We start from the raw sequence: 26,860 nt of genomic DNA, 5'->3' as shown, positions 1-26,860 counted from the left end.
CCTACCCGAACAAAATCGATCAGAACCAGAAGACACCATAGGCGCCTCCTGTTTTCAGCATTTCTTCTCCGTTGATTCATCAGACAGAGAAGAATAAACAAAGCACATGCCACAACACAAGCGCTGGAGGCAGCATTTTCACTGCGTTGCTACTACGCGTGATGTATGCCTGTACGTCGGCCACGCCGACTTGCATGAAATGGTGTCCCATTTCTTAGGGAAAGATCTCAACCCTAATATTTCTCACTTCCCTCATCAAGGGTTATCTCGCAAATGAGGGCACTCAATACCAAGTGGAAGATTTAAGGGGTAGAAATGGGACAGGCCCAAAATACCTCCTGTGCTAAGGAGCACATTTCCCTATTTGTTTTGGCTACTCAAGCAGCAACACAAATTTTTCCACCACAGCTGACCAAAGAGACGTACCTCCAGCACCTCTGCACCTGATAACTGCCTACAAGCAGAGGATTGCGGTTATTCTTGGTGGCTTCCAGGTGTGAATGTGTCTACATGTGTGAACAGTAAGAAAGGGAGAAATAAACAGCAGCAAGCTGTGCCTGGAGAAGTAAGGCTGAAAACAGTGGAGCAGAGGTTGGGGTGGGTTGCAGAGGTGCCGAGATATTCACTTACCATTATACACTGAAGCACACGGATGTCACAGATGTTATAGCAACACTCAGTTATCTTGAGAAGTACACTTTGAAGTCTAACTGAGAGTTAGATGAGGAGACATAGTTCATCTCTGTGAGATCATTCTGAGACACAAGTGTTCCCTTAAACGATCTCTTCACCGAAAAAAAAAAAAAAAACAGTATCCCCAGTAACAGGGACACTCGTTCTGAGACATGTTGCTGTTGTTTTTTTTTCATTATTTTTCAATGCTGTGAGCACCTCAAATGAAGTTCAATTCACCTCCATCATGAAAAAAACTGAGAGGTTGATACCTCTAAATATGGGCAAATAAAGCCAAAAGTACCTGCAAGGAGATACCACTGGAGGTTAGCAAGAATTTAATTAACATTTTCTCTAATTAGGGTAAAATGACCCATTAAGTGGGATCCTGCAATGCACTTATCCGCAGCACACCTCTCCTCACACACAGAACAATCAGAGAAACCCCTCTACTGTTCAGACACCGAAATAAGGTCATGAGGACTCTCCAGAGCCTCTTTGGGAGCATGTCTGTTTGGGTAAGACACTCAGCCAGAATGAACTAGAGATGGAGCCCAAATCAGTCATACTGTTTGACTGAGGATGTAAGGTCTGCCATTCGCCTTGAAGGTACCCTGCACATCCTTCATAAAAGAGCCCATGAAAAAAAAGGAGCTTAGGGCTTACAATGCTCCGTGGATGCCGTGCTTGTGGGAGTGGAGGATGAAGCAACAAACACATTTGGTTAAACTGTGAAACTTGAACTCTGTATCTATCGCTTGCCAGTATGGCCCATGTATCCCTGCCTGTGGTTGCTCCAGTAGACGCAGTAAAAAGAGGATGTTAATGAACTGCTGTCACACGTAGGCTGGTGCCTTTGAGGCAGCAGTCAGGATTCTCTCCACGTACTCAGTCTGTTTGCAGTGTGGAGGCTGTGATGTGCTGCCTGACTGCAGAGAGTCGCTCGCGGCCAGACAGGAGGGGACCAACTCAGTACAGGGGGTCCCTGCTGCGGTCCCACTCTCTCACCAGCAGAGCAAAGGCGCGGCTCTGTGAGCGAGTGTATGTGTGTTTCTGCTCCAGTTTGTGTGTGCTTCTTTGTCTAAGATGCATGCTGGCATGGGTGCAGGTGCATTTGTCAGCAGGAAGCACGTGTGAATACATGTAATGTGCACGCACACACTTTGCAAGCGCTGTTAGGCCCTGTAGATTGTTACTTAGATTAGCAACAAAACAGATTCGGATAACAAGGGAAAATCCTACGTGTGTGTGTGTGTGTGTGTGTGTGTGTGTGTGTGTGTGTGTGTGTGTGTGTGATTGTGTGTGTGATTGTGTGGGCGTGTTTGTGAGCGAGACAGAGCCAGTCCGCTGCTCTCCCCTGCAATCTGCCACTGCTGCACCCTGGGTAGTGTCAGAATGGTTTGGGCACCCGCTGTGCCACCTGTCACCCCCAGCCCCGAGGCTCACTGCCGGTCCAGCCACCCGACACTGAGGCCTAGCCTCAATTAGATTGCTATCACACAACCAGGATTGGCTCTTTTTCCCAACAGAAGATTTCTCCCTTTCAGCTGACATTGTTAGCTTTTACGTCAACACAAAAAAACTCTCCACTCTCCAGGTAGGATTTCAGCACAGGTCTTGCTCTACATTATTTAAGGTTTAAATACAAATCTACAGCTTGGACATATGTAGGGGTGGGAAATCTCCTTGTCAGTGTAGTTGCTAATGACATTATCACAAGAACTCAGCAAATAGGGTACCCCTTGAAGAGGAATTCAGGGACTCTCTTGTAAGCATGACATCTGGCTCCACCAAACATCTGAGTAAGCAGATTGGCCCTGCAGGCCTGGTGTGACAGCCGACGAGGAAGCTGGGAGATGTGGGAGAACTGATCTGCACAGCTCCGCTGCTCAAGCTGTCACTTTAGCTTGGCTTGGCACAGTTAGATTCTCCCTGGCTCTGAAGCATTAGGCCCACTCTTCTGACTGCCGCTGCCCTGCCGGCACCAAGCCAAGCCTTTCATGGGGGAGGTCAATCATCACTCTCACTCCTTCTTTCTTCCTCTCTTTCTCCTGCTTAGTCTCTCTCAGCAGGGCTCTGGCTTCTCTATCGCAATCTTTCTCTTTTTGTCCTCCCCTGCCTCTTTCTTATCCTATCCCCACCAGAACCCACGAAATGGGATCCATTATAATCTGCCATTATTTGCTACTCCCAGTTCCTGTGCAGTACTCTAAGCTACTCATATGCTCTCTCCTTGCCATCTTTGTTCTTCTCTAAGTAGGCGTTCAGTCGTTCAGCAGTCTCTCCACCCACCAGGATCCACTTTGGCATGTTAAGACAACCACTTTAAGATCTTTAGTATGACAAGACAACTAGTCATGGATTGCATAAATGCTCAGCTGGATAAAATGGATGTTAAATGGTTAATGGGCTGCATTTATATAGCACCTTCCTACCGTACCGGATAAAGCCCTTTAAAATTGGCTTCTTATTCACCTATTTACACACATTTTCATACAATGATTGTGGCAGAGCTGCCACGCACAGTGCTGGTCTCTCCATTTAGAGCAACTTGTGGTTCAGTGCCTTGTTCAGCGACACACACAAGAAGCCGGGGATCAAATCACCAACCTTGTGATGAAAGGTTGGCAGTATTCCACTAATATTCCCAGTATGATGATTAAAGGACGACCTGCTCTACCTCCAGAGCCATAGCTGAAAACTGCCTGGCTGATGGAGTAAAACACTGCTGTCGTCAGTCACTACAGTTATATGCACACTAATATTCCACTGTTATTCTGAATATGACGATATTCCGAATATGATGCGGGTCATGTGACAGTATATTGTATTTGGATATTTGAAATGGGCCTTTTTCTGAAAGACATGTGGGATATGACAGTATTATTTGGATTCTAGGAGCATTCTTTAGACATGTGTACAGCACAGACAAGGCATCTTGCCAGTTTATGGTCTGCTCTGAGCATTGTCATGGATACATTGTACACAAACCAACCAGTTGGCAGTTTACAAGGCTGGGGTAGAGATGCATGCCGAAAAAGAAAAGCCAACATTTTTGGTTGGAAGGAGAGACACACCTACTTTTAATCACTATGAAAGACTTGGATATCAACAGGTTTTTGGATACAAATATCGCAAAGCCAAATTTTTAAAACAGTGGTTGAAGGAATGGAAGAGGGTGGCTGTATTCACATGGTGGTTAAGAGTCCACCACTGGTCGTACACTCTAAAATAATTTTAATTTTCAAGGGAAATTTCGGTTTATTTCAACCTGTCTCTTATCATCCTAAATTTGTTTCAAGTGACTAGTGACATAAAAATAATAGTTAGCATGTTAGCCGTTAGCCTAGATACAGCCGGGGCGCATAGTAGCGTCAGACCTGTTAAAACATAATTGAACGGGCAACCTTCAAGTGCACTGTAAGTCCACTAAACAAGCTTTTTTTCCACAATGACTCATATCGTTAGGATAAATGTCAGAGAACATATGGAAAACGACATGTAAACGTGTTGTCTTACCTTACCGGTGTGGTGCCATGTTTGTTTACCATTTAGCTCTGCTTTCCAAAGCGCAACCGAAATATCGCGAGCTCTAGATAAAGCCCAGCTGGATACTACTCCAGGTGGAGGTGTCTCGTCCTCGGTCACATCCAGACCTTGAAAATAAGGCTGCAACCGGTCCCATTCCTTGCAACACAGGCATTCCTTTTCTGTGGGCACTGGGGCACAGCATTCACAGGTACACCACCAATCTCCAGAGCTACGCAGCCTTGCAGCAGCCATTCCTCCTCTCTCGTCCTCTAGCTGTTGCGCCTCTCTCTCTTTCCTCCTCCGTTCTTCAATTTCACGAAGCTCTTCGTCAGTGTATTCTGGCTCAAATAAATTGTTTACCATTTAGCTCTGCTTTCCAAAGCGTGGCCAAAAATATCGCGAGAACAAGCAGCGATCTCATACCATGCCTGAAATCTCGCGAGAACAAGCAGCAACAGCTGCAAGGCAGCGATATATTTCGGCTGCGCTTTGGAAAGCAGAGCTAAATGGTAAACAAACATGGCACCACACCGGTAAGGTAAGACAACACGTTTACATGTCGTTTTAACAATATGAGGTGGTCTTTGTGGAAAAAAAGCTTGTTTAGTGGACTTACAGTGCACTTGAAGGTTGCCCGTTCACTTACGTTTTAACAGGTCTGACGCTACTATGCACCCCGGCTGTATCTAGGCTAACGGCTAACATGCTAACTATTATTTTTATGTCACTAGTCACTTGAAACGAATTTAGGACGATAAGAGACAGGTTGAAATAAACCGAAATTTCCCTTTAAGCAAAGAGGCAAAATGACATTGGTGGTTTCGGCTGTTGTCTTTTCCATTATTTGATACATTATTTTACGTTACTGAAGCATTTATGGCTGCATGTAAACAGGAATATTAGTTGAATATTTATTTTCATTAACCATGTAAACAGCTTCATGGGAATATATATATTATAGGTTATATACTTATCATAGTTTACTCTTGTTTATCAACTCTTAAATCTAATATTAATAACCAAAAGTGTTATACATTATTCATTCATCCAGCAGATGAATAATAGCACTGTAGCGTGGAAGCATATACTACTTTGCCAAATGCTGAGCATTTTGGCTTATAATTAATTAATTTGGCTCTTCAGCACAGTGACTTTAAACATAAAATAATGTGGATATTAGTTGAGCAACCGTTCTGCACTCAGGTCCAATGTTAGGTAAAGGCTGAGGCAAAAAGTGTCTCAATTAAATCCTGCAAAAGGAACATTCATTATTCTCTCCAAGCACCGAAGGAAATGAGTTATTTGAGTCAGGTAATTACCCACTCACGACAAAATAAACTGTTCTTGCCTTTAATTTGCAAAGTGCATATATGTAACCACGATGTCCTGTGTTTTTCAAGCCACCTCGTCTTTCCTCCTATATTCTCAGCCATTCTGGATGAACAAAACATGTTGCAAAAGGTCAGGACCTGGCACTGGATTGTGGTTGAGAATAAGCCCGGAGAATGTGCTCTGAGGTGAATGAAGATGCACAATGTTACAATCCATGAACATCATAATCCTTGTTTGTATGTGCAATCTAATGTCTGTCACTGGCTGTTAACTTTTAGTGGTGAATATGACGGCCATGGAATCACGAAGATGCTGCACTTCCATTGTTGGAAGCTTTGTAATTCATTTACCAACACAAGAAAAGCCTCTGGTGCTGCTGTCTGTGTTGTTGTCGTTGCTGTTGTGGTCATTTATGTTCTCAAACCCAGACATACGGGACATTTTACTTGGAGCACATCTTTATGTGAGATACTACTCACTTGTCTGGCCTGCCGGGCACCTGCAGGCGTAAGCGACATTTGTTAGCACTCTGGATCTGTTCTTCTTTGATGCGGATAAGCCTCTGTAGAGCCAGACACCAGTCCTGGGCCACAGTGGTGTTCAGGTTCTTTGAGGGAGAAACACACACAGTTAAAACTTGTTTTTCTGCTGTAGCATACAGTAGGTCATCTCACAGAGACACAAGTGTACAGGGCACAAGGGCATACTGTAGATGCACTTACATATTGATATTCTCACATGCAACCAACCACACATCCACTCGCTGCACAACTGCAGTACATTATTTGACACTGTGTGGTTATGACATTTTTATCCCCTCAAATGTAACGTTGAATTCACTTCAACACCAGCATCCATTTTACAGTAAACCTCGTTCCCTCAAGTCAAACTGAATCAAATCAATTTTCTGTAGTCAATGAGCTGTGCTGAAATATTTTTGTCTGTTTGTTCGGTGGGCAGCATTATAACTGGGTGGAAAGTGAAAATCAGTCATTTAGTGCCGTGTCAATATCACTCCTCCTGAGGACATTGTGCTCATTAAGTGCAGGGAGGCAAAGGTGCCACCATTAGCCTGAGAGGCTCTTTGGTGATTGCTGGAGTATACCTCCCTGGCTGTGTTATGTAGTGTATGGTACTGTTAATGTGTTAGTGGCAGACAACTGGGAAGTGTCCTGATTTGAACGCCGCAGGAGGGGCGCTGCCGATTTCTTCTGCTACATAGCAAATCTGACACTTCTATCCAATGTAGAATATCAGAGGGAACATCTCATTCCCACCATTGTGGCACTCTTGATGTCGAGATAGATGGCAGCATGCATGCTTTTAGAAATTGATGATTCGAGATGAATATGAGGCTGCTCTTTGATCACATTTTAAACATCTAGAATCCTTTTGTAATTTCTTTAAGAGGAAGAGCAGAAAGAGATTTCCCCAAACGGTTATCCCTGTACCATCCAGACTTGAGCTCTCAGTTTGCACTGAATCAGGCTATTCAAATTAGCTGGGCATACTTCAATTTTGTCTTTGCAGCCTCGGTGTTCTCAGGGCTTATTGTAAAGTAAGGTGCGGTTTACGGAATACATTTCATATTTTATATATTATATACACATATATTTCCATATTTCAGTCAATATCTTGAGATAGCTGGTTTATAAATAATTTGTGATACTGAAAGCGGGATTGGAGGGCAGAATAGCACGTCTGAAGGTCAGTCTGAGAGTGTTTCTTTTTTTTTTTTTTCCAGTGGCCAATTTAAAAAGAGGCTTTTAAAGGAAATCCTAAGAGAACAGGGCTACACTGTGTAGTGCTGGGATAAACAAAGCAAACTGTGCCTTCAGTGGTTTTGGAGTCAGCTAGACTGGGGAAATCTGTGCCTGAAATCTCACCTGTCGCTCATCTTTGTTGCATTATGTATGTTGTATGATACACATTTTCTCTGTGAGACAGTGCAGCCACAGTGGAAGTGTAACATGAGGCGACACGTACCTGGTACATCCCCTGCAGCGTACCCACAAGGAGAGTGACCTCCTCCACGACAGAAAGGTCATGTTGCAGTTCCTGCAGCTCCTGGTAGAGACGTGGAGGGCCGAGGATCGCTTTACCTAAGGAGTGGGCAACACACAAAGCCTTAGGGATTGCAAAATCACCAAAATATTATTTATTCCTCCTCAAAGAAAAAATTAGTACACTTAAAGCCTTTATACACCGGGGGCGTGACGAATAAATGACACAAAAATGCAAAATGCTTGCCTCTAAATGTTGTGTATCAGATCTATTCATACCGGCAGCAATGTAAACTTGCGACAGCTACTTACTGAAAGCCTACTGACCCAGAGTGGCATCTGAAATAAAATTACGTCACTTTTTTGCTGTGTAATATCTGCATTCTGTGTGAAAATACTCATGACAAAAACAACACTTTGATGTGCACTGATGTGCATTTAACTGGGCAAAAACAAACCCACCCCCTATTAGTAAGGGCCTTTTGTTTATGAACTGTCATAAAATAATGACATCACAATTTCACAAACCTCACGCAAAAAACACACCAAGCAGCAGCAAAGTGCGCCTTGTTCTAATAACTACAATTTTCAGCAGCTGTGAGTCAGGTCCATGTTTGAGGCGGGATGATAGGTCAACATGTCACATGAGTGACGGGACTCTGCTTACTGCCTGGCTGTGTGTATTCTCTGACTGTTATTCACCAATTCACTTGGTGTGTTTTCAGTGTTAAGGTCATGTCTGCAAATTGTTTAGTTAAACAGTCGAAAGCCCTGCGGTTTTCAACATACATTCAGATAATTCTCATTTACTCTTTCATTATCCGTAATTGCTTATCCTGTTCAGGGTCACGGGGGCCTGGAGTCTAACCAAGCTGACACTGGGCGAGAGGCGGGTTACACACCGGACAGGTCACCAGACTATCACAGGGCTGACATGTAGACAGACAACCATTCACGCTCACATTCACACCTACGGCCAGTTTAAAGTCATCAATTAACCTGCATGTCTTTGGGAGGTGGGAGGAAGCTGGAGTGCCCAGAGAAAACCCACACTGACACGGGGAGAACATGCAAATTCCACACAGAAGGGCCCAGCCAGTCGGAGGGTCTTGCTGTAAGGCGACAGTGCTAACCACAACACCCCAATGTTGCCCTTTGATAATTCTCATTTTTGAAAACTGGCAACCAGTAAATGTTTGAAAACGACTTGATTAAAAAAATATGTCATTTAACTAACCATTTAAAAGCCTAAATTAAGAATTCCAATATGTTATTTCCATGGCCTATAAAATTTCAATCAATATTTATGAACGTGAGCTGCTCTCTCTCAAAGCCAGACACCTGAGAAATAAGTCTCAAATTAGTGATGTCATAAAGTATTAAGTCTGGAGCTGCTCCATAGACAGTTAATGGGAGCCTGATTCTGTGGACCCAAAGAATACTTGTTTTCCTTTTTATACTCAAATAAGCTTTATTCTCTTGTAGTGTTCTACGTTGTGAAACAGAAAATGTGCCCATATACTCAGAACGTTCCCCTGGGTGCTCTCAGTGTGACTGTAACATCTTTTACAATTTATTGTCTATGGAACAGCTCCAGATTTTATATACTATGAAATCACAAATTTAGGTTTAAGCACTCTAGTTTTGGATTTGAGAGAGATTTGTTAATTTCTAATTATATCTTGGACTGTCTTAGACAACTGGAATAACATGTATGAATTTTGAATATTGGCAAAGTTTCTCTTTAAAGGATACAAGGATAAAAGATCCCAGCAATATATACAATAAGCATGTGTGGTACATGGACCATCATCCTGATACCACCATGAAATATACATGAACGCTCAAGGTTAAAGTGTTTTACCCTCTCAGAGAAAACAATGACATTGCCTCTGAGAACTAGTGGAAGTGCAGAAAGAAAAGTTGCTTTTGCTGAAACTCCAGTGGCACTAATAAAAGAGGTTCGATGTGCAGATGGATCGATCTTCATTATTTGTTGAACTACAGAGAATGAATTTATGAGCAAAAAAATCAGATGGAGAAACTGTTACTCGGAGCTATGATGCCCTTTTGCTGGCCAAAAGGAATGCAGGTGTCTCATTAGACGCAAAATTCAGCATCGATTTGAGGCCCGCTACCTTCAAAGTCTCTCTCTCCTACTGCTGCGAATCGATAGCTGTGTCTCCTCCTGTCTGCCATCCTCCGTCCTGGCTCCCCTGGCCCACATCTCCCCAGCAGCAGGCTCCATGAGAGCTGCCTAATTAAATTCTGCAGGTAGATTTTGCTCCTGAGCTGTCCTGCACTGTCACCGCTGCCACATAATAAAGTAGCAGAAGAGCTGAGCCGGTAGGCGGGCTTAGTGAGGCACGCTCCTCCGAGGAGACCTGCCGTCTTTTGTCTATCCACGTGCATAAATGGAGTGAGAGTAAAGCCGTAAGAGGAGAGGGAATGAGAAAAAGAGAGTGGTGGGCTTGCATTGTTCATTTAAAGAGCTCCATTGTAGCTTTTGGGGTTTAATGGGATCTTTGTCACAGGCCGCCAGTGACATCTGTCATCTGTGTAAAGAAATCAATAGGTGAGACATCTGAATATAAAAGGGTGCGCTGTGAGCTGCACGAACAATGTCTTCCTGTCCTCTCCAAAGGGATTGCCTGAAACCCTGTACAGGTTCGTTGAGTCCTCTGGGGCTTGCTGCTGGCTACGGCCCGAGAGGTGAATGTGCTGAGTTGTAATCCAGCGTAATCCCGTTGGTGAGGCAGGATATGGTTTTCACACTCAGACATGGCTATACACATCGGCCGCCAGGCACGTAGCTCACTGGTGTGGAAGGCCAGAGCCCAGAGGGGTCCATCCCTGCTTTCTCTGGAATAAGTCAGCAATCTAGCCCTCAGCGGCTGTGCCAGTGATGCCGGCCAGTGGATTTAAAGACAATGCAGCTTCCACACCTGCATCAAAACCCTTGTCTGATCCGCAGCCAAAGCCCACTGGTACATCTCTGACAAAAAAAAAACCTGCACTCCTGACAGCAGGTCAAAAGAGAAGCAGCAATAAGGGAGGTGTAATGGGGGCAGGATGAAGGTAAGGCAGCATAAACAACTGGCACACTCTGCTTTCAAACAAAGAGCACGTACGTCGGCGGGCTTGCTGTGTGTTGGTAAGAACAGACAGGGAAAGAGACAGTCCGGCAGAGACAAAAGGGAAGAGTACGAAAGACGGGGTTGCATTTCCCTAAAGGCCAGCTTTCTTCAGTAAAGAAGGGCGCCGGGGCCTGCACAAGATGAAAAATGACTCCATTTTGAGCCATGCTGAGGGAGCGCAGGATCTAGACGAGACACCCCACTGAATGACATCACAGGGGATGAAACTATAAATAGATGGGACAGCCTGTCTGAATAAAAATTTGGGGGAACGGTCCCACAGATGTTCGGGGAGGTTTCTGGATAGGCATGATTAAGGTGACCGCACCGTGTCGAAAAGGTGGAAAAAAAAAAGAAAAGGAAGAAGAAGAAGAGAGAATGTCAGAGCCAGAATCCAGCACCACTCTCTGTGGGGCATAACATTTGCAGAGTTAGACGCAGGTGAAGGAAGGAGAGACAGCTGCATTGAGAGCTAACCTTAAATGATCCCCAAACCTTGCAGCAAAGTTGTGAGTATACACTACCTGAGCAAAAGCAAAAACTTAATCCAGTGAGAATCTGAACCAGCTCTCAAAACAGTAGCTGCTTGCCGAGCATGACACGGGGAGCTCTGAAGAAGGCGGCATTAATATTTAAGTCATGGAGCTGCAACTTTAAAAAGCCTGTACCATTACATCCTGATAAGGCTTTGTATCTTCCTTTTCCCATGGCACATTTATCAGGGATCTCGTCAAGCTCTGTATACACCAGAGTTTAGTGAGGGGTGGTGGGAGAACTAGTGTTTCAACCACCGATTCCTATCTACTGCTACTGGCTCTCTAATTGGGCCTGGAAAGGGAGGGAATAATCTCTGCAGATTGATGACTCCACTCTCGATGTGTTTGTGGTCTATCAGAGAGTGAAATGAGACTGTGGGGATGCTGCGGCAGGGGGCTCTCTACCCCCACATCTCTCTCCAAGATAAAACACCCTAGGCAGATTGGAACAAGTGACCGTCATCACTATCCTCCTCACAAACACATCCTCAATCAGAGTGACAAGCAGCACGGATGCATCTCCAGCCCTCTGCGGGACACTTGAGAACAGAAACAGATTAGCCTTGCTGAGTCAGAGTAAGGGGCTGAGACTAAAAGTCAGTCCAAGTGATGAGATTAACTGGGGGATGACACATGGGGGGGAGAGAAATGAGATAGGACCGGTTCACTTTGATTTTAGGTTTTACCTGAAGTGCTGGCGACACTTGCGCGCTTGGCTCCACTCTGTTGGAAGAAGGTGTCTTTGCTTTGAGAGCCCTCCTGCCCCACCTCGACTACTTGCACCTGCTGAAGGGGGGCGCTCCACTTCATGGTGTACTTGGGACCGACAGGGACCAGGCTGCTGATATCCGGAGGCCCCCTGGTGGAGATAAGAAGAAATTAAAAATATGAGCGGAGGCAGTTTAGAAGGAAAACAACCTGAGAGAATTTCCCTCCCTATCCACATTTTGCTAACAGCACTACACACAGCTCTCCATAGGAGGAGAGATGTCATGAAGACAACTTGGGAGTGGGAATTAGAATCTGTATGATCACCCATGTTCCCTGCCAAAATTGTACCCCTGGCTGTGAGGAGGAGTTCATTGCTATTCATGTATTCCTGTAATCATGCAGACAATCAACATTGTGATCGGTTTGTCAAGATCCTGGAGGGCAGACAAAGTCAACTTCGGGACACTCGAGTTGAATGAGACGTAGAGCGATAATTACTTTGAAGGCTTAACAAGAGGGCTTTAAGCGACATCTTTGACAGGAGCTTTGCAAAATATACAAAATCCCTTTCCTGTTTACTTCGAGAGAGAGAGAGAGGGAGAGAAGGAGAGAAGGAAGGAAAAAGAGAGGGAGAGATGTGATCAATGGTGCTGTCACAGAAGATAAATTGGAAAGAAACCAAAAAATGTTTTATGTCAGTAATCTAGGACTCCTGTAGCTGTAGTTAGGCATTCTACCATTTGTTTAAAGCTGATAAAGCTCCTGCAACTCCAGATAGTGCTCAAATCCCCTAGCAGCTATTTCTCTTTCCTATGCAGTTTGCCAAAATATCCTTGCAAAACCTAGGGCATCACATTAGAGCCCTGTGCCACCTAATAGCTATTTCTCCTAACTGTGCAGTTTAGCAGACTCTCCTTTCAAAATTCACACAACTTCATGCTAGAAGTGCGCATTATGAACGCATTAGCAAAGTATTTTTGAATGCAAGGGCATTCGGCTCGACTTGTTCTGCAAGAGGGACTTACTTGACATTTATGTTGGCACAGATGAGCACATCATCAAAGAGGAAGACCTTTCTCTCCTTCGACTTCAGGACTTGTCCCCGCTCGCCATACACAGTCTCAATAAGCGTCTCACAAAGGACCAGTGACCCCTGCTCCGAGTTCAGTTGCTAAAAGGGACACAGCAATCAGATCAGAGGAGGAGGAGACAGCATCACAAAGGGCCAGTCCTCCAGAGTTTGGTGCCTGGAGGACACAGAAGTCAGCCTGGGAGGAACAGATGTCTCATCGGGGATTAGCAACACATTCATGCCGCTGAAGGTCACTTAATGTGTGTGATTGTTAGGGCTGAACGATTAATCGAATTCAAATCGACATTGTGATGTAATAGAAAGCAATTTTTAAATAGCAAACGATGCTGTTTGTTTATTGCTACAGGATTGAACCAACCAGAGAGTCAGAAATGCCTGGCGCTGTGGGTTTCACGTGCACACCGTCCTACGCTGCACGTGACATATGGGAATGAGACTAGATAAAGAAAACAGCTTGTACAAATGCTATGCACGAGATCTGATGCTTGCAGTTCTAATATATGAAAACAGACATTGGACACGACAAGTTTAAGTACACCACATGTTTACATATTATACTGTTGTAAGGGTAGCGTTATGTGTGTGTAGCGAGTGTGTGGTCGTGTGACACAGAGTGCATGACAGTGGAGGCTTTCAGAGCAGCTGAGGAAAAATTTGCACCAAAGTTGTCTCCTGTTAAAAAACGCTTCAGCTCCTCAAGACCCAAGAAAACTTTCTGTGTCTCCTTTTCTGACTTCTGGGAAAGTTAACATATTTACATCGATGTAAGCTGTAGAACCATATTCAGTGTGCATTTATTCTACTTATCATACATTAATGTTCATACTCTGGCCTGTTGTTCTGCAGTGCTTTGTTATTATATTTTTCAGAGTTTACTGAGTTAAGTCATGATGGTTATATTACATGTTTATGAAGCTTAAAATTTCAGGTTATAATTTACTGTGATTAAAGGATGATAGAATTCAACAGCTACATGAAGATGTTATTCATTTCAGTTCATGCATCATCTCATTTCACCGTAACAAGTAGGCTTAGCCTGTGAAAGAGCTATTCATATGTCGACTGTACCAATGTTGTGTTGGTCATGACTTGTGTTAGTATCACATTATAATGTTTTGTTATACTGTATTAATTCTCAAAAACACTGTCAGTTTCTAAATATTAACCATTTTTCAAATTTGTTTACTGAAAGCAAAAGTGTGTAAGATTTAGGGTGATTTAGGGACATCTAGTGGCGAGGACTGCCCATTGCAACTGGCTAAAACTTTTCCCCGGTTAGATTTCCTTCAGTGTCCATTGTTCTGGCGGATTTTACCAGGAGACTAATTATGTGCAGAGGTCTAATTCTCTCCAAAAATGGACCCAGTGACTTAAACAGGTAAAAACACTGAATAAAGCAGTTTCACTTTAAAAATAAATCTGTGTATATCTCTATGTATACAATATATAGTGAATCATAACCCTGTATCATGATGTGTATCATATTCTTGCCAATACACAGCTGTAGGTCATACCCAGAGCACTGAAACCCTGTCCATTACTGTTGTCTGTGCTGTGCATGATGTGTTATTTATTGTATGTAATGTGATTTTCCTACAATAAGCTTTCACCAACTGGTAAAGCCAAAGAGAAATTCCATATTCTTTGACGATAAAGATTGTGATGATATTAATCTAGAACGATGTATTCCTCCTGTATGTTGAATAATACAGAAAAGGAAGAAGATAAGGGAAGATAAGGACCTTTAAAACAATCACATACTAAATCATAATTGCAATATTGATCAGTTAGATTATTTCCCCATATCATCCAGCCCTGGTATACCTACACACACACACACACACACACACACACACACACACACACACACACACACACACACACACACAAGTCACGCATACATCTCTACCCTGTTCATTCAGCAAACTTAGTGAATCTTTTCCCTGCACACGTGTGATGAGAGGAACCTAAACACAAACTTTAATTTAATGGGGCAATACGAGCTGCCAAAAACTTTTACTTCAAAATAAATACTTCCAACACTTGCTTCAGATCATTCTGTCTCTTTGTCTGTACCATGCAATCCACCACACCACTACCTCAGAGTCCAAACTGGCTTAGCTTACTGGATGAGCACTGGGACACACAATCCTTTCCACCATAACAAGGCAGCTTCACTTGGATATATACAAAAACAGTTTGCTGGCTGCACACCTTTACACACACACACACACACACACACACACACACACACACACACAGCTAATGAATCCAATAACAGATGCAATTTATGCCACAGTATGTTGGCACATGCTGTGCTTTCCAGTCATCCATATGTTTGGCAAAAGGAAACAGCAACAAAAAGCTTTTTTTATCACTTTGGTCCAGCTTCTTCTATGACTGCCTAAATCAATACTTTTAGTTTTATGCATACTGTGCCAATCTAAGCCAGACTCATCACAATTTATAATGCAAGCAGCGGGTTATGTCCATATATGGAGTTCACATCTTGATTCTTTGATGTTTGTGTTTGTTCAAAAGGCACACATTTTTAGCGAGTAATGAATCTCTCTGCTGTGTCCATTCGACAACCTGCAGTGCAGTAACGCATCTGACCACATTTCACAGAAGAGGATGTCCTATCTGCAGGCAATCTGTAGCTGCTTTTGGCTGAGGCTCAGATAGCACACAAAATGAGTCATTAGTCCGAGTAGGACTGCCGTTTGATGGCCACCAAACCGTACAACTCCCTCAAGAGGTGGGCCGCTATAAGAACACACCCTTAAAGTCTTCAAGCATCAATAGGCACAGAGGACATTGCACCGTGCACATGTGCATGTGTGAGTGGGAGTGCAGGCTTGTGTGTGAGTGTGTGCTAAACCCATTCTCACTCACATTGTTATCTGTCCTATTCCGGCGACTTAGATACTTTGAGACAAAGAATGAATATTTCATTGGATGGTTATGGGGGCAATAGAGGAGACTGTTTCCTATTGGAATTCTGCAGTGTCACCGTAGCAAATGGAATTCTGTGTGGAGTGGAGGAGATTGGCCGAATCAGCTCATCTCAGAGTCCTGGAAAGCAAGGGCTGATAGAGAGAAATAAAGAGAGGAGGAGGATGTGAGAGGGAGGAAGAGAGAGAAGACAGAGGCAGATGCAGTCACACTAGAGAAAGAGAAAAAGAGTGCATAAGTGGAGTGAGAAAGTAAGCAAGCAAGTAAGCAGGGGGGTGCAAGAGGGGAATAGAGGGGAGGCAAAGTGGAGAGAGAGGAAGAGCGACGGGGTGAAAGAGATAGCTCTCTTACAGTTTCCAATTAAATGTCTCATTTACCCCCTAATTCTTCTTATTCAGAGCAGCATTTGTTCAGATTTGCAGCGGCAGGACTGTAATTTCAGTGTGGTAATGGAGAGGCAACGCCTCTGCCATTGCATTTGGTACTGTTTAGGAATGATAATGGGCATCATTTCTAGGAGATAATTTCTCTAAATAAAAATGCCTCACTAGATTAATGTGTGGGAAAGTGATATAAGCGATTGCTGTATACTAGTTTAATTTATAGGTGTTTGGCTCACAGTGATAACAACGCAGAGGAGTTAAAGGGCTCGGAGGCTGGCTCACAGCTGATGGGATTGGGGCATATGTGCGTGTGCGAGTGCATGTACATGTGCACTGGAGAGTGCGTGTGTATTCAGTCACCTTACTGAGCAGGCGATCACTGACGCTGCGGGCTAGTTGTTGAGTTTCTGCAATCTGGTCAGCTACTCGTTTCTGTTCATTCAGTTTCTCAGCCAGCATCTCCAGCTCTGTAAGAGCAAGCTGCAGGGGCAGACGATCCACGTGGCCCTTCGGTGTATTCTTTAGCATGTCCTAGAAAAGGTGACAAGGAAAGTTTTAAATAAAGACACTACAAGCTAAAAAACCACTCACTGTTTATGATATAATACTTTTATCTGTATCCTGCAATATACTGAGTAATAACAATATAAAGTGTTCTGGTTGGGAGTTTTGTCTTAAAAAGTTCAAATGTGGGTCAGATACTCTCTTTGAGGTAGGTGTGTGACTGTCACAGACTCCAGAGGATTTAACTGTGTGCGCAACACTAACTTTCTAGTGGTTATGTAAACTTTGTAAAGCTTATTGTATTGCAGTTTCTCCCCTTTCGTAAGCAGTGTCGGCTAAAACAAACAGGTCTAAGCGTAGGCTTTTTGGCTTTCGTCTATGTGTCTATATTTGTCCTGCATCTATGGCCCAGTGAAAGCTTCGTGTTGTCTTGATGTGCATCTCAGATGTAGTGCAGTGCTTTGAGCTGCAATGCCTGTAATGTATGATTTAATACATACAGTTCTTATTTGGAGGACTGAGTTTAGGCTAGAAGAAAATGCCTGATTCACATTCATAACTTATCTTTTGAATTCATGGATAATCAATGCCTGCTGAGGGATGAAATGAGCTTCTGCCGATCCGGAGAGTCAAGCTCAAATCCAAATCTTTGCTCAGAATGGAAAGTGGAAGAGTCTGGATATAAAGCCAGCAATGTGAAAAACTGATGTGACTAGCTACTTTTCTAGCTCAGGCTAACCTCGGTGTAAAAGTAAGAGGTGAGACGTCTTGTACTTTGGATCAGTTAAAATCTACACTTCTTCTGTGACCTTGCAGCTTTGCATCTCTATCAGCATGTGTGTGCTGCTGAATCTTTAATGAGACTCTAGTTTCTCATATTGGAAGTGTTTAGCTAGTGAAATGAATTAATTAAAACAAGCTGAATGTCTATTCCTTTGCAAACAATATTTCATACCTGCAGGAGCAATATGAACTGCGGGAATCGCTGAATGGGCTTCACCATCAGACCGTACAGAGTGATCCGGTCAACACTGGCTGCCTGCTTTTTCTGGAAACAGAAAGAGGAAAACAAAAATCATAATAACATGCAGTTGGAAAGATATTCTTGCACAGAAAGGCTATTAAGAGGAAACTATGATATTCCTACTTTAAGAGGAGTTTGTCAGATTCCTCTATAGACCTCGTGTAGGCGGGTGAGTGGGAGAATAAGGTATGAAAATCAGGGTCTGTTAGTCATATGAGAGTATGAAAGAGGAGGTTTTTTTGAGTGTGTTATGTCTAATGTATTACTGTGGGCGGAGGTCAGGAGAAGATCGTTTCGGTGCAGTGTCAAGTCTGCGCCACCGTGACACCATCAGTGTAAGAAGGCAAATCACTGGGCACATTTAATAGATGGTATGGTGCTAAAGGTTGAATAAGATCAACTGTGAGACAGAAATACAAAAAAAAGAAAAAAAAAAGCCTGAAAAAATGTTGCTGAAACTGAGATGTGACATCATCTGCTACAGTATACAGAGCAGGAGCGAACATACCATCTGCTTTCATTCTAGTTTAAGTATACTGATTGTTTCCCAGGGTTGGGAAACTAATTTTGCACTTTTAATATGATACACGGAGATTATAGCTGGATATCTTTAACTGACACTTGATATTACAAAATAAATTAGATTGATATTGAGACGAGATATTGCCTCAGATTTTGGTAAATGTAATATCATGATCCAGTCTAAATGTGTTTTCCTAGAAATTAATCTTGTGGTCTATTAAATTCAAACATCAAATATTTGAGTATATCTGATGTTTCCAGCTGAGTGAGATGAATAATGAATACCCCTACTTTTCTGGTCATGACATTCACATTAATAGACCTTCAGTAACAGTCACAAATATCCTTACATACTGGATATCATCAGCTCATATTAATTGATAAACTTTAAACCATTTTCAAGGCACATTATTGAGCTAATTCCTTAATTTAAAACACTAAAAATGATTTCTTATTATTAGAAAAGCGAGCAGAGAATTAAAACCAATTATGGAAAACGACAAATGCTTACAAGCCAGGATATGGATACATGTAAATGGATTGTAACCCTAGTTCCATAAGTGGAGCCCTTTGACAGGCTCTAAAGGCAACTTGTAGAGTAGCAGGATGCAAACATGTGAGGGCTCCACTTATGGGAGCAAAAACACTCCATCACACCCAGCATCACCAGACACATTTTCACTGGTCAACAGACTTGTAGATATCCAATCGGTGTTGACAGTACAGCTATATGCGACTCACAATTGTATCGGCTGAATCAGATTTGGCTGGTCAACATGAGTATTCAAGAGTTAGAGAGTTTGACCAGGGTTCTGCAGGATGTTTAATGACAGTTACATTCACGTAATGTAGTCGACAGGCTAACCGTGCTAAAGAAGAACGGGCAATGTGCAGCAACATTTTTTGATGACACTAGACATCAAACAAAAGCCAGAGACTGTATCTTATTGAGTTGCAGTGAGCTGTTAATTCACCACTTCTAAGCAGAAGGCAAAAGATAACGTTATCTCAGAGCCAGCCCGGACAAAGCTGCTCTTCCTCTGGGCAGCGGACTCTATGTATGCAGCTGCCTGTACCCAAGAGCAGCATGAAAGCGAGGAGCACTTAGCCTGGAAATCCAGACTCAAATCTAAAAAGATTTTGAGTCTGGCCCTCACCGATACACCCTTCCTACCCAAGGGGCGGCACTAACTGAGGCATACTAAATGCTGTCGCACGCAATTGGATAGCACGATAGCCAATCAGAGCAAAAAACAAGGTGACGTATTCATTGCAGTAAGCCCCATTGGTTTGTCGACCAGTGGGGCTAACTGATATATTATGCTTTTGCCGTATCCCGTTGGCAAAACGGCAAAAACGTCCTTCCTGGAAGCAAGGGCTTCTAGGGCAGTCTTCTGTTCCTCTCTCAAGGAAAAAGATAAGTGTAGTTGGCTTAGTGTGTCTTCCAAAGCTAAGCTGAATGGACGCGGTCCTTGGGCAGCTGCCATCTTGGCTGTTTACTTTTCAACTCATACGGCACAGCGCTGTTCTTATCATGTCACGCCCGCCCAGAGCCTGCCTCTGTCTGATAGACTGATCTGATTGGTCCGATGGCGATTCAACAGGCTCTGCTCGTTGGGGCCAGATCCCCGTGCAGAGCAAATTCAAATTTGCTAGGGGCGGGGCATCTGGATTTCCAGGTTAAGGAATACTCACTCTACAGCAAAATTTGGGGACCAAAACATCCCCTGTAGTATACTGCACACGGACCAACAAAAATAAATAAATAAACTTGACAGAATCTTAGTCAACTGAAAGGTCTCTGGAAGATGATTTGAACTTTTTAATATTCAGGCGGCAGCCTTAGTTGATGGTTAATGTAGTCAGCTGAAACAACACATTTCTTGGTGCTTGCTGTATTGACTGAGATTGACCAAGAAAGTTGAGTTTGCAGAAGGACCTTGTTCTCTTTGCTTGTATTGCAAACTAGCAAGGTTTCCAACAATGAAAATAGCCTCCAAAAATATGAGTGCAGAGAATGTTTTAGGTGAGGATATATTCTAGATTGTTCTGGCTGACAAAAAATGTATTTGAGTCAGAGTATATGACTGAAGAAATGCAGCAGAAAAAAGCCTGGCCTGCCGTTGCATGAGCCGTGCACGAGGATATGGCCAGCAGGATCCTCCAGAACCTGAGCTTTCAAAAGCAAACAGACTGGTGGTGCCTATTCTCAAAATGCTCTCCAATGCCAACAGTAACTGAATCATTCTGCTGCAGTGAATTTCAGCGTGGGCAGTTTCTCACGATCTATTTCACCCTTGCTCTTTTGTTTTGAGGTGGCAGTGTAGGACTTGTGTATCACCACCAAGAGGAAGAAGTGGTCAGAAGAACCAGGGAATGCAGCCATGAGTCTTTGCCTAATGTATTGGGAACTACAAGCTGTCAAAATATTTTTTTTGCATGAGGGAAACAAGGAATAGCAGAGAACTAATGTAACCAGCCAGAAGGCACCCAACAGCTTGGGGTTAGTTGGGGAGATGGAACAAGGAAAGGCAGCCCAGACAACCACCAGAAAGGCTGCTCACATGGGAGCTGAGGAAACTCTGAAGAAGTTAAAGGTCTTCAGGGGTTAACTTGGCTTGTAGTAATCAAAACTAGAGTCAGGTCAGGTCCAAATCAGACTCATTCTAGTCAGGTCAGATAAGGTCCTGTTGTGTCGTCTTGAATCTGTGTGTCAATATGTTCGATATCCAAATGGATCTGAGCGGACGATCTATCAGCTGTGATCTGGTTTTTATAATCACTGCAGTAGAAAGACTGAGAGAGGGACCTGTGATATGCAGGGAGAAATGCTTGGTGGCAGATCATACTGCTACCAGTGCTGGTGTCCTCCTTCTGTTTGGGTCTGTCCAGGCTGACAGCTTTTGGATCAGGTATTATTATTCTTGGGTAGATTTGGTCCACTGACTGTCTGGTGCCCTCAGCGCACGTCAAGCTTTCCACAGATCCATTTCACCAATTCTGGACACATGAATACCTCTAGTGTAAATCTGTTCTGCTGAGAGAGGGAAAGCGTCTCACTCTCCCACGCAGGTCTTCATCCATTAATGTCATCTGGAGAGTAGGCTAAAGTTTGCTGGCGGTAGAAATGTAGGATGACACAAGAATGTTGGCACCTCTGTCGCGCTAACAACTGTGTTATGAGTATCTGAGGTAAGCAACAAACATTCAAGATCCTCCTGGACACTGGCAGTGGCATGCTCACAATAAGGATCAGCCACGCCTGAGCAGGTGGGGCAGCGGCGAAAAGCCCAAGGTAAAGCGGGGGTTTCCTTGACCACAGTAAGTCGTTTCAATGTCGTGTTTTTCTCACAGCTGCTGAGTGAAAGTAGATTCTAGTACCAGTGGAAAAGATTAGAGCTGACTGGCTGAGAAAGTAGCTGCAAATTTCAGTATGCTGCTCTGCAGAGGAGAGTGGTCAAGCTTTAAGATCCCATTAGTGGGCGAGACCTGAGTGAAATACAGCAGACTGTGTTTTTTTTTCTTTCTTAAACAGGAAACAAACTGAATGTGTTAGTGACTATTTATAATATAATTACTGACCCTTGTGACCAACTGTTGTTGACAAATTACAATAAATAAGATAAAAATAGACATACATCTAGTTGCGATATATGAATCAGGAACATTTTACTTTCTCACTCTAAGACATTTTTCTGGCAATGTCACCTACCTTACCGAGTAGAACTGCATTTGTTGCCAGGCAACCTTATCAGCAAAGCAAGAAGCCTCAGCGTTTATGCTGGAGCTGATGGAACTGCCCCTTATGTAAATTTTGGGTTAAAACACTTGACACCTTCTTTTAATGTCAAGAAAAATGGGAAATGGGCAAGGCTGGATATGTCATTGGAACTCTCAAGTGGACACTTCCCTCCACAGCTGATGTGAACTAGATTAGGCCCATGACTCCTCCAGCAGGCTCAATAATAAGTCCTGCCATCCAGGTACCAGCCACCTCCACACAAGCTCTCACCACTGAACTGGATAATGCAAAACTACACTGTATATGTACATATACAACTTCTAATGCCCAAATCAGACCAATGATTCGCAACAAGACAAAACTGTTTCAGAACGTAGCTGAGAAAAGTTGCAGTAGTGTGACCACGACTCAAGCCGGCTGATGATGTCACCTGCACCTCAGCTGGTCAAATTGCCAATGGCTGGTTTTTATAAGGTAAAGCTTGTCACCTGTTTCAACAGCCAATCGGCTTGTGAAGTCAGCTGGTCATGTCAAAATGACCAGAGATGACGCATTCGCTTGCTGCGGCAAGTGCTCCGTACCCGCCCAGCCCTCTGTTTCCGTGATCACAGTGTGTCATTGTCGGACGGTGGGTCCCTGCTGCCGCTTGCCATATGTGCTTATGCCTCCCCCAGCTTCCAGCTTCTTCTTATCATTCTATTCTATCAAAAACAGCTGATTTACTCTAGGGGTGTAACTATACACAAGTTTGGTTAATACCCCGGTTTCAAAGTCACGGTTTGGTGTGAGTTCGATACAGCAGGGGGGGAAAAAAATGCATAAGGATACGTGCCTCTCCATTTATTTTGAAAAGATGGGACTGCATGTGTTAAAGACAAACAAAATCCTCGTGCTGGAGACTGAAACAGAATTTTGTCCTCTTGCCACTTTGACGAATTACTGTAATTGTAAAAATAAGGATGAATTATAACATGTGTGTATTACACTGTACAAACACTGAACAAACACTCTTCCAAAGGGTAACAGGTCACTGGCTATTAAACTGAAAAGCATCTCTTATGATATAAATTTGAAATACAAAATAAATAGAAAAAATTAAAAATAAATCTCATGCATTAGGAGGAGTGTTACGGTTAGTTGCACCGTGGCAGTATGCCAATGCAAATGCCAATTGCTCCAGCGATTTGTTTTCTCCCATTCTGCTTTGGCACCTAGAGTGCTTGAATGCACTGGGATAAGGAGTTAAGCTCTAATTGCTCATTCATTCCTCATCTTGGTGATCACCACATTTGGGTGATGCAGTCACATGTGCACAAGCAGAGCAACACCAACACATCACCCTTGTTTCATACACAACTTTCTTTCCTTTGTTGCTGTAGCTGACTGAGAACCCACAGGTGGGTCTTTCAGGTCTGGTGTTTGATTTCATTCGCTATAGTGTGACTGACTCCCACAACAATCCGCTTGTTGTGCTTATCTTATCACATGCTATCATCTTCCAAATGGAACTCACACTTCTAAAATTTGGTTCCGCCTTACGTGCATCAATCTACATGCCATGTTTTTGAGCAGTGGCTGCATGCATCGAACTGTGACCCCCATACTGTGACAGTTCGGTACAAATCCACAAACCATTACAGTCCTAATTTACACTGAACTCACCAAGAGGCTTATCTGCAAATGCAGCTCTCATATTACATCATAATGTCTGCAAACTGTTCTCGAATACTGAATTTCATTTCATTTCATGGTCCCTATCCTCGAAATCTGCCTTGCGTGCTAATGGTCAAGTACATGCAGTCAGTGCCTGCACAATATTTTAAAAGCAACATAATGAAGTCTGTCATTGATTCAGTGTTGTTTCCAGTCTGTGTCTGGCCAATTTATTACTTGGTTTGTCTTCCCATTGTGAGTGAGAGCTGCAACAGGCAGCAGGAGAGACGGAGGAACCTTTCAACAGAAAGGAAGGGACACATGTTATCTGGAGTTACATGCCGGGCTGTCAGCTGTGTGATCTGGTTCTGTAAATCAGCACTACAGCTCAATGATCCAGGCCATACTCATGCATGAATGCTGAGCGCACAGGGAATTGTTAAACTCAGCACATTTAAATAATTCGTTGGCACTCTCCGTGCACCCTGGCGCTACTTTTTCTTGTTCAAAATGTTAGGTAAACAGAAAAATGCATCTTGATTGAAGTTGCCAAATTTCCACTTTTTCACATAACCACCAATCAGTGTCACCAATTCAGTGTCTGACCAACTGTCTGCCCTTCTGATCCTGAGATATGGAGTTGAAACATTATGGTGTCGCAGTAGAGTTGACCTTTGACCTTTTGGATATAAATGTAATCACTTCATCATTTGTCGTATAAGACATTTGTGAAAAATTTTGTCGCAATTAGTCTGTGAATTCTTGAGTTATTGCCAAAAATGTGCTTTGTGAGGTCACTGTGGCCTTTGATCACGTTCACAAGAATGGGATGTACGGACAGACAACCCAAAACATAATGTCTCCAGCCACAGCTGTCATTGGCGTGAAAGAATAAAAACGTCTGTGCATAGAGCAGCCTACAACTGCACACAGTTAATGTCATGTTCCAAAAATATTCATGTGATTAACATGAATGCAGGACATTACCTGAACAGTCATGAACATTTCAAGGTTAGACACAGCTTCAATCTATATGCCAACATTAGTGAATACTAAATTGTAGACAACCTATTTCACAAAATCAGGACACAATTTAACCATCCATGAACCCAGTGTAAACAGCAATTATGTATTTTGCGTAAATAAACACCTTTTCACACACTAAATTATTTGCCTGTCTCTTTGGAAATCTGAGAAGTACAGTATGTATTATCAAAGTCTTTAGCTTTGGGGCTTTGCTAAAATCAGCATCTGCTGAACATAAAGGAAAACAAACAGAGGGGCTAAAACACACTTTGATTTAAAAAATGAGAAATTAAATTGTGCTCCTGGGCTGAAGCTCACCTTTAGGAATTCCAGAAACGCTGGTTTGGACATGCATGCCTTTTTAATGAGCGCCATGGCATTAGTGAAGTTGTTCACGTAATCACTGTATACATCCAGCACCATGGACTTGGAAAACTGTGAAAGCAGAAATACATATATTTATGTGAATTTGTAACAACATCCCTACAATAACAGGGTCTGCTCTGCCATGTTTGATAATCTTTACACCGGCATCTGCAAACACAGTCATGTAATTTCTTCTGACATCTCAAATGTTTGGTCAACCGTGCTGTTTGCAGGGCAACCCGTGGGTAATTTCAATGTAAAGAGAGGCAAGAAAATGGCCATTTAAGTATAGTGCTTTAAAAAATTGGTTTGTTTACCATCCCCAGTTACCGCAACACCCTTCACGAGCCATTTAAGAGGTTGGGCAAAGAGGAATGAGGTGGCAGAGTGTGAAAGAGTGTGTGTGTGTGTGTGGGAGGGGGTGTGTCTGTGGTGCGGTAGACATTTATTCTCGCTCCTCAATTAAACCCACACCAGGCAGCTGATAGTGGCAGTTTGAGGAGTGGTGGGGAATTAGCAAACCTCATGAAGGAATTAACCCTCTTTGCTCACAACCTCCTCAGATACTACTACAAGCCCTGCAGGTGCAGATACATTGTCACATAAAGAAGGGGGCAGCTCAATAAGGAGCACAGTCCCTACACCTTCCATTCCCAGTATGGTCTTGTTTGATAGTAAGTCTTGAGTTATCAATGGAACAGCCCTGTAATGGCCAGCAGAGAGGGAGAGGGTCGAATCAGCGCCTCTAATAGGCAAATAATGAGCGGACCTTATGGATGAGCACACTGCAGAGACTAACAACAGAAAACTCACACTGAACGCGATTGTCCTAGTGCCAAAATTTGCAAACACGTATCCCAGAGAGCATTGGATGCAGTGGAGATATTCATCACAGCTGTAATTGATTCCATGTTTGGGGTAAACTATCCCTGTTTGCTCAGACTAAAGCCTGTAGCTCATTAGAACTCTAGTAGCAGAGATTGTGTTATACAGTTAGATAAAACTGCCAAGAAAAATAGGAGTTCCTTCACCCTGAATGTAAGTCTTTGATTACATGTTAGACAGAAACAAACAATGCACACAATCACACATATATATATATGTGGCAGCAAATAAGCCTCCGGATTGCATTTCTATTTCCCAGATATGAGGATACAAACATGCACATGCACGCACACTAACCGAGGCAACAAATAAGTCTCCGATTTTCTCACTGCTGTCCCACTCTGCCACACGTGATGCCAGTGCAATCTGAAACATGGAGTGGCACTGTGTGATCTCCCTCATTCGGTAAAATATAGGCCGGATCTTCCTTGGACTCAAGATGCGTGGATCAGCTTCCATCAGTGGTCTCTGGTATTCCTGGTGAGATTTTGAGAGAAAATTGGGTTTTTTATTGTTGTTGATATGTATGTGCGTATCTGTGTGTGTGGGTGGATGCTTAAGATGAATCAGCAGTCCACCTTCCTTAAGTGTCTCTTCTTTTCAGTGCAGCATAAATAGACAACTGAGGGGTAGCAGACAAATATTCTATGAATCGAGGAAAATGAGGAAATGTAGTCACAGTGCCTGGAAGCACATCAATCCAAAGGATTCACCCACAAAACAGCATTTGCCACTAGCAAACATGTACAGAACTCAAGGTGACTTGTAATCATAAAAGCCAGAAT

At 43.2% G+C, this 26,860-nt stretch overlaps 1 protein-coding gene across 3 annotated transcripts in view; it reads right to left on the bottom strand.

Moving 5' to 3' along the window:
• Positions 1 to 26,860, bottom strand: part of arhgef10la (Rho guanine nucleotide exchange factor (GEF) 10-like a) — a 169,075-nt gene that overhangs the window by 98,710 nt on the left and 43,505 nt on the right. For 2 of the 3 annotated variants that reach the window (XM_049572451.1, XM_049572460.1), the window contains 8 exons: positions 26,373 to 26,552; positions 25,143 to 25,259; positions 17,813 to 17,905; positions 16,714 to 16,884; positions 12,948 to 13,093; positions 11,898 to 12,070; positions 7,522 to 7,637; positions 6,015 to 6,142 (listed from right to left, as the gene is read on the bottom strand). In XM_049572451.1, the coding sequence (XP_049428408.1) occupies positions 6,015 to 6,142; positions 7,522 to 7,637; positions 11,898 to 12,070; positions 12,948 to 13,093; positions 16,714 to 16,884; positions 17,813 to 17,905; positions 25,143 to 25,259; positions 26,373 to 26,552 (1,124 nt within the window). The remainder of the gene's footprint in view (positions 1 to 6,014; positions 6,143 to 7,521; positions 7,638 to 11,897; positions 12,071 to 12,947; positions 13,094 to 16,713; positions 16,885 to 17,812; positions 17,906 to 25,142; positions 25,260 to 26,372; positions 26,553 to 26,860) is intronic. The other variant, XM_049572466.1, reaches the window with a different exon arrangement.

This window comes from Epinephelus fuscoguttatus, linkage group LG1, assembly GCF_011397635.1.
Source record: "Epinephelus fuscoguttatus linkage group LG1, E.fuscoguttatus.final_Chr_v1".
NCBI classification, from domain to species: Eukaryota; Metazoa; Chordata; class Actinopteri; order Perciformes; family Serranidae; genus Epinephelus; species Epinephelus fuscoguttatus.
Note: the sequence above shows the minus strand (reverse complement) of the source record. Positions and strands in the feature narration are given on the sequence as shown.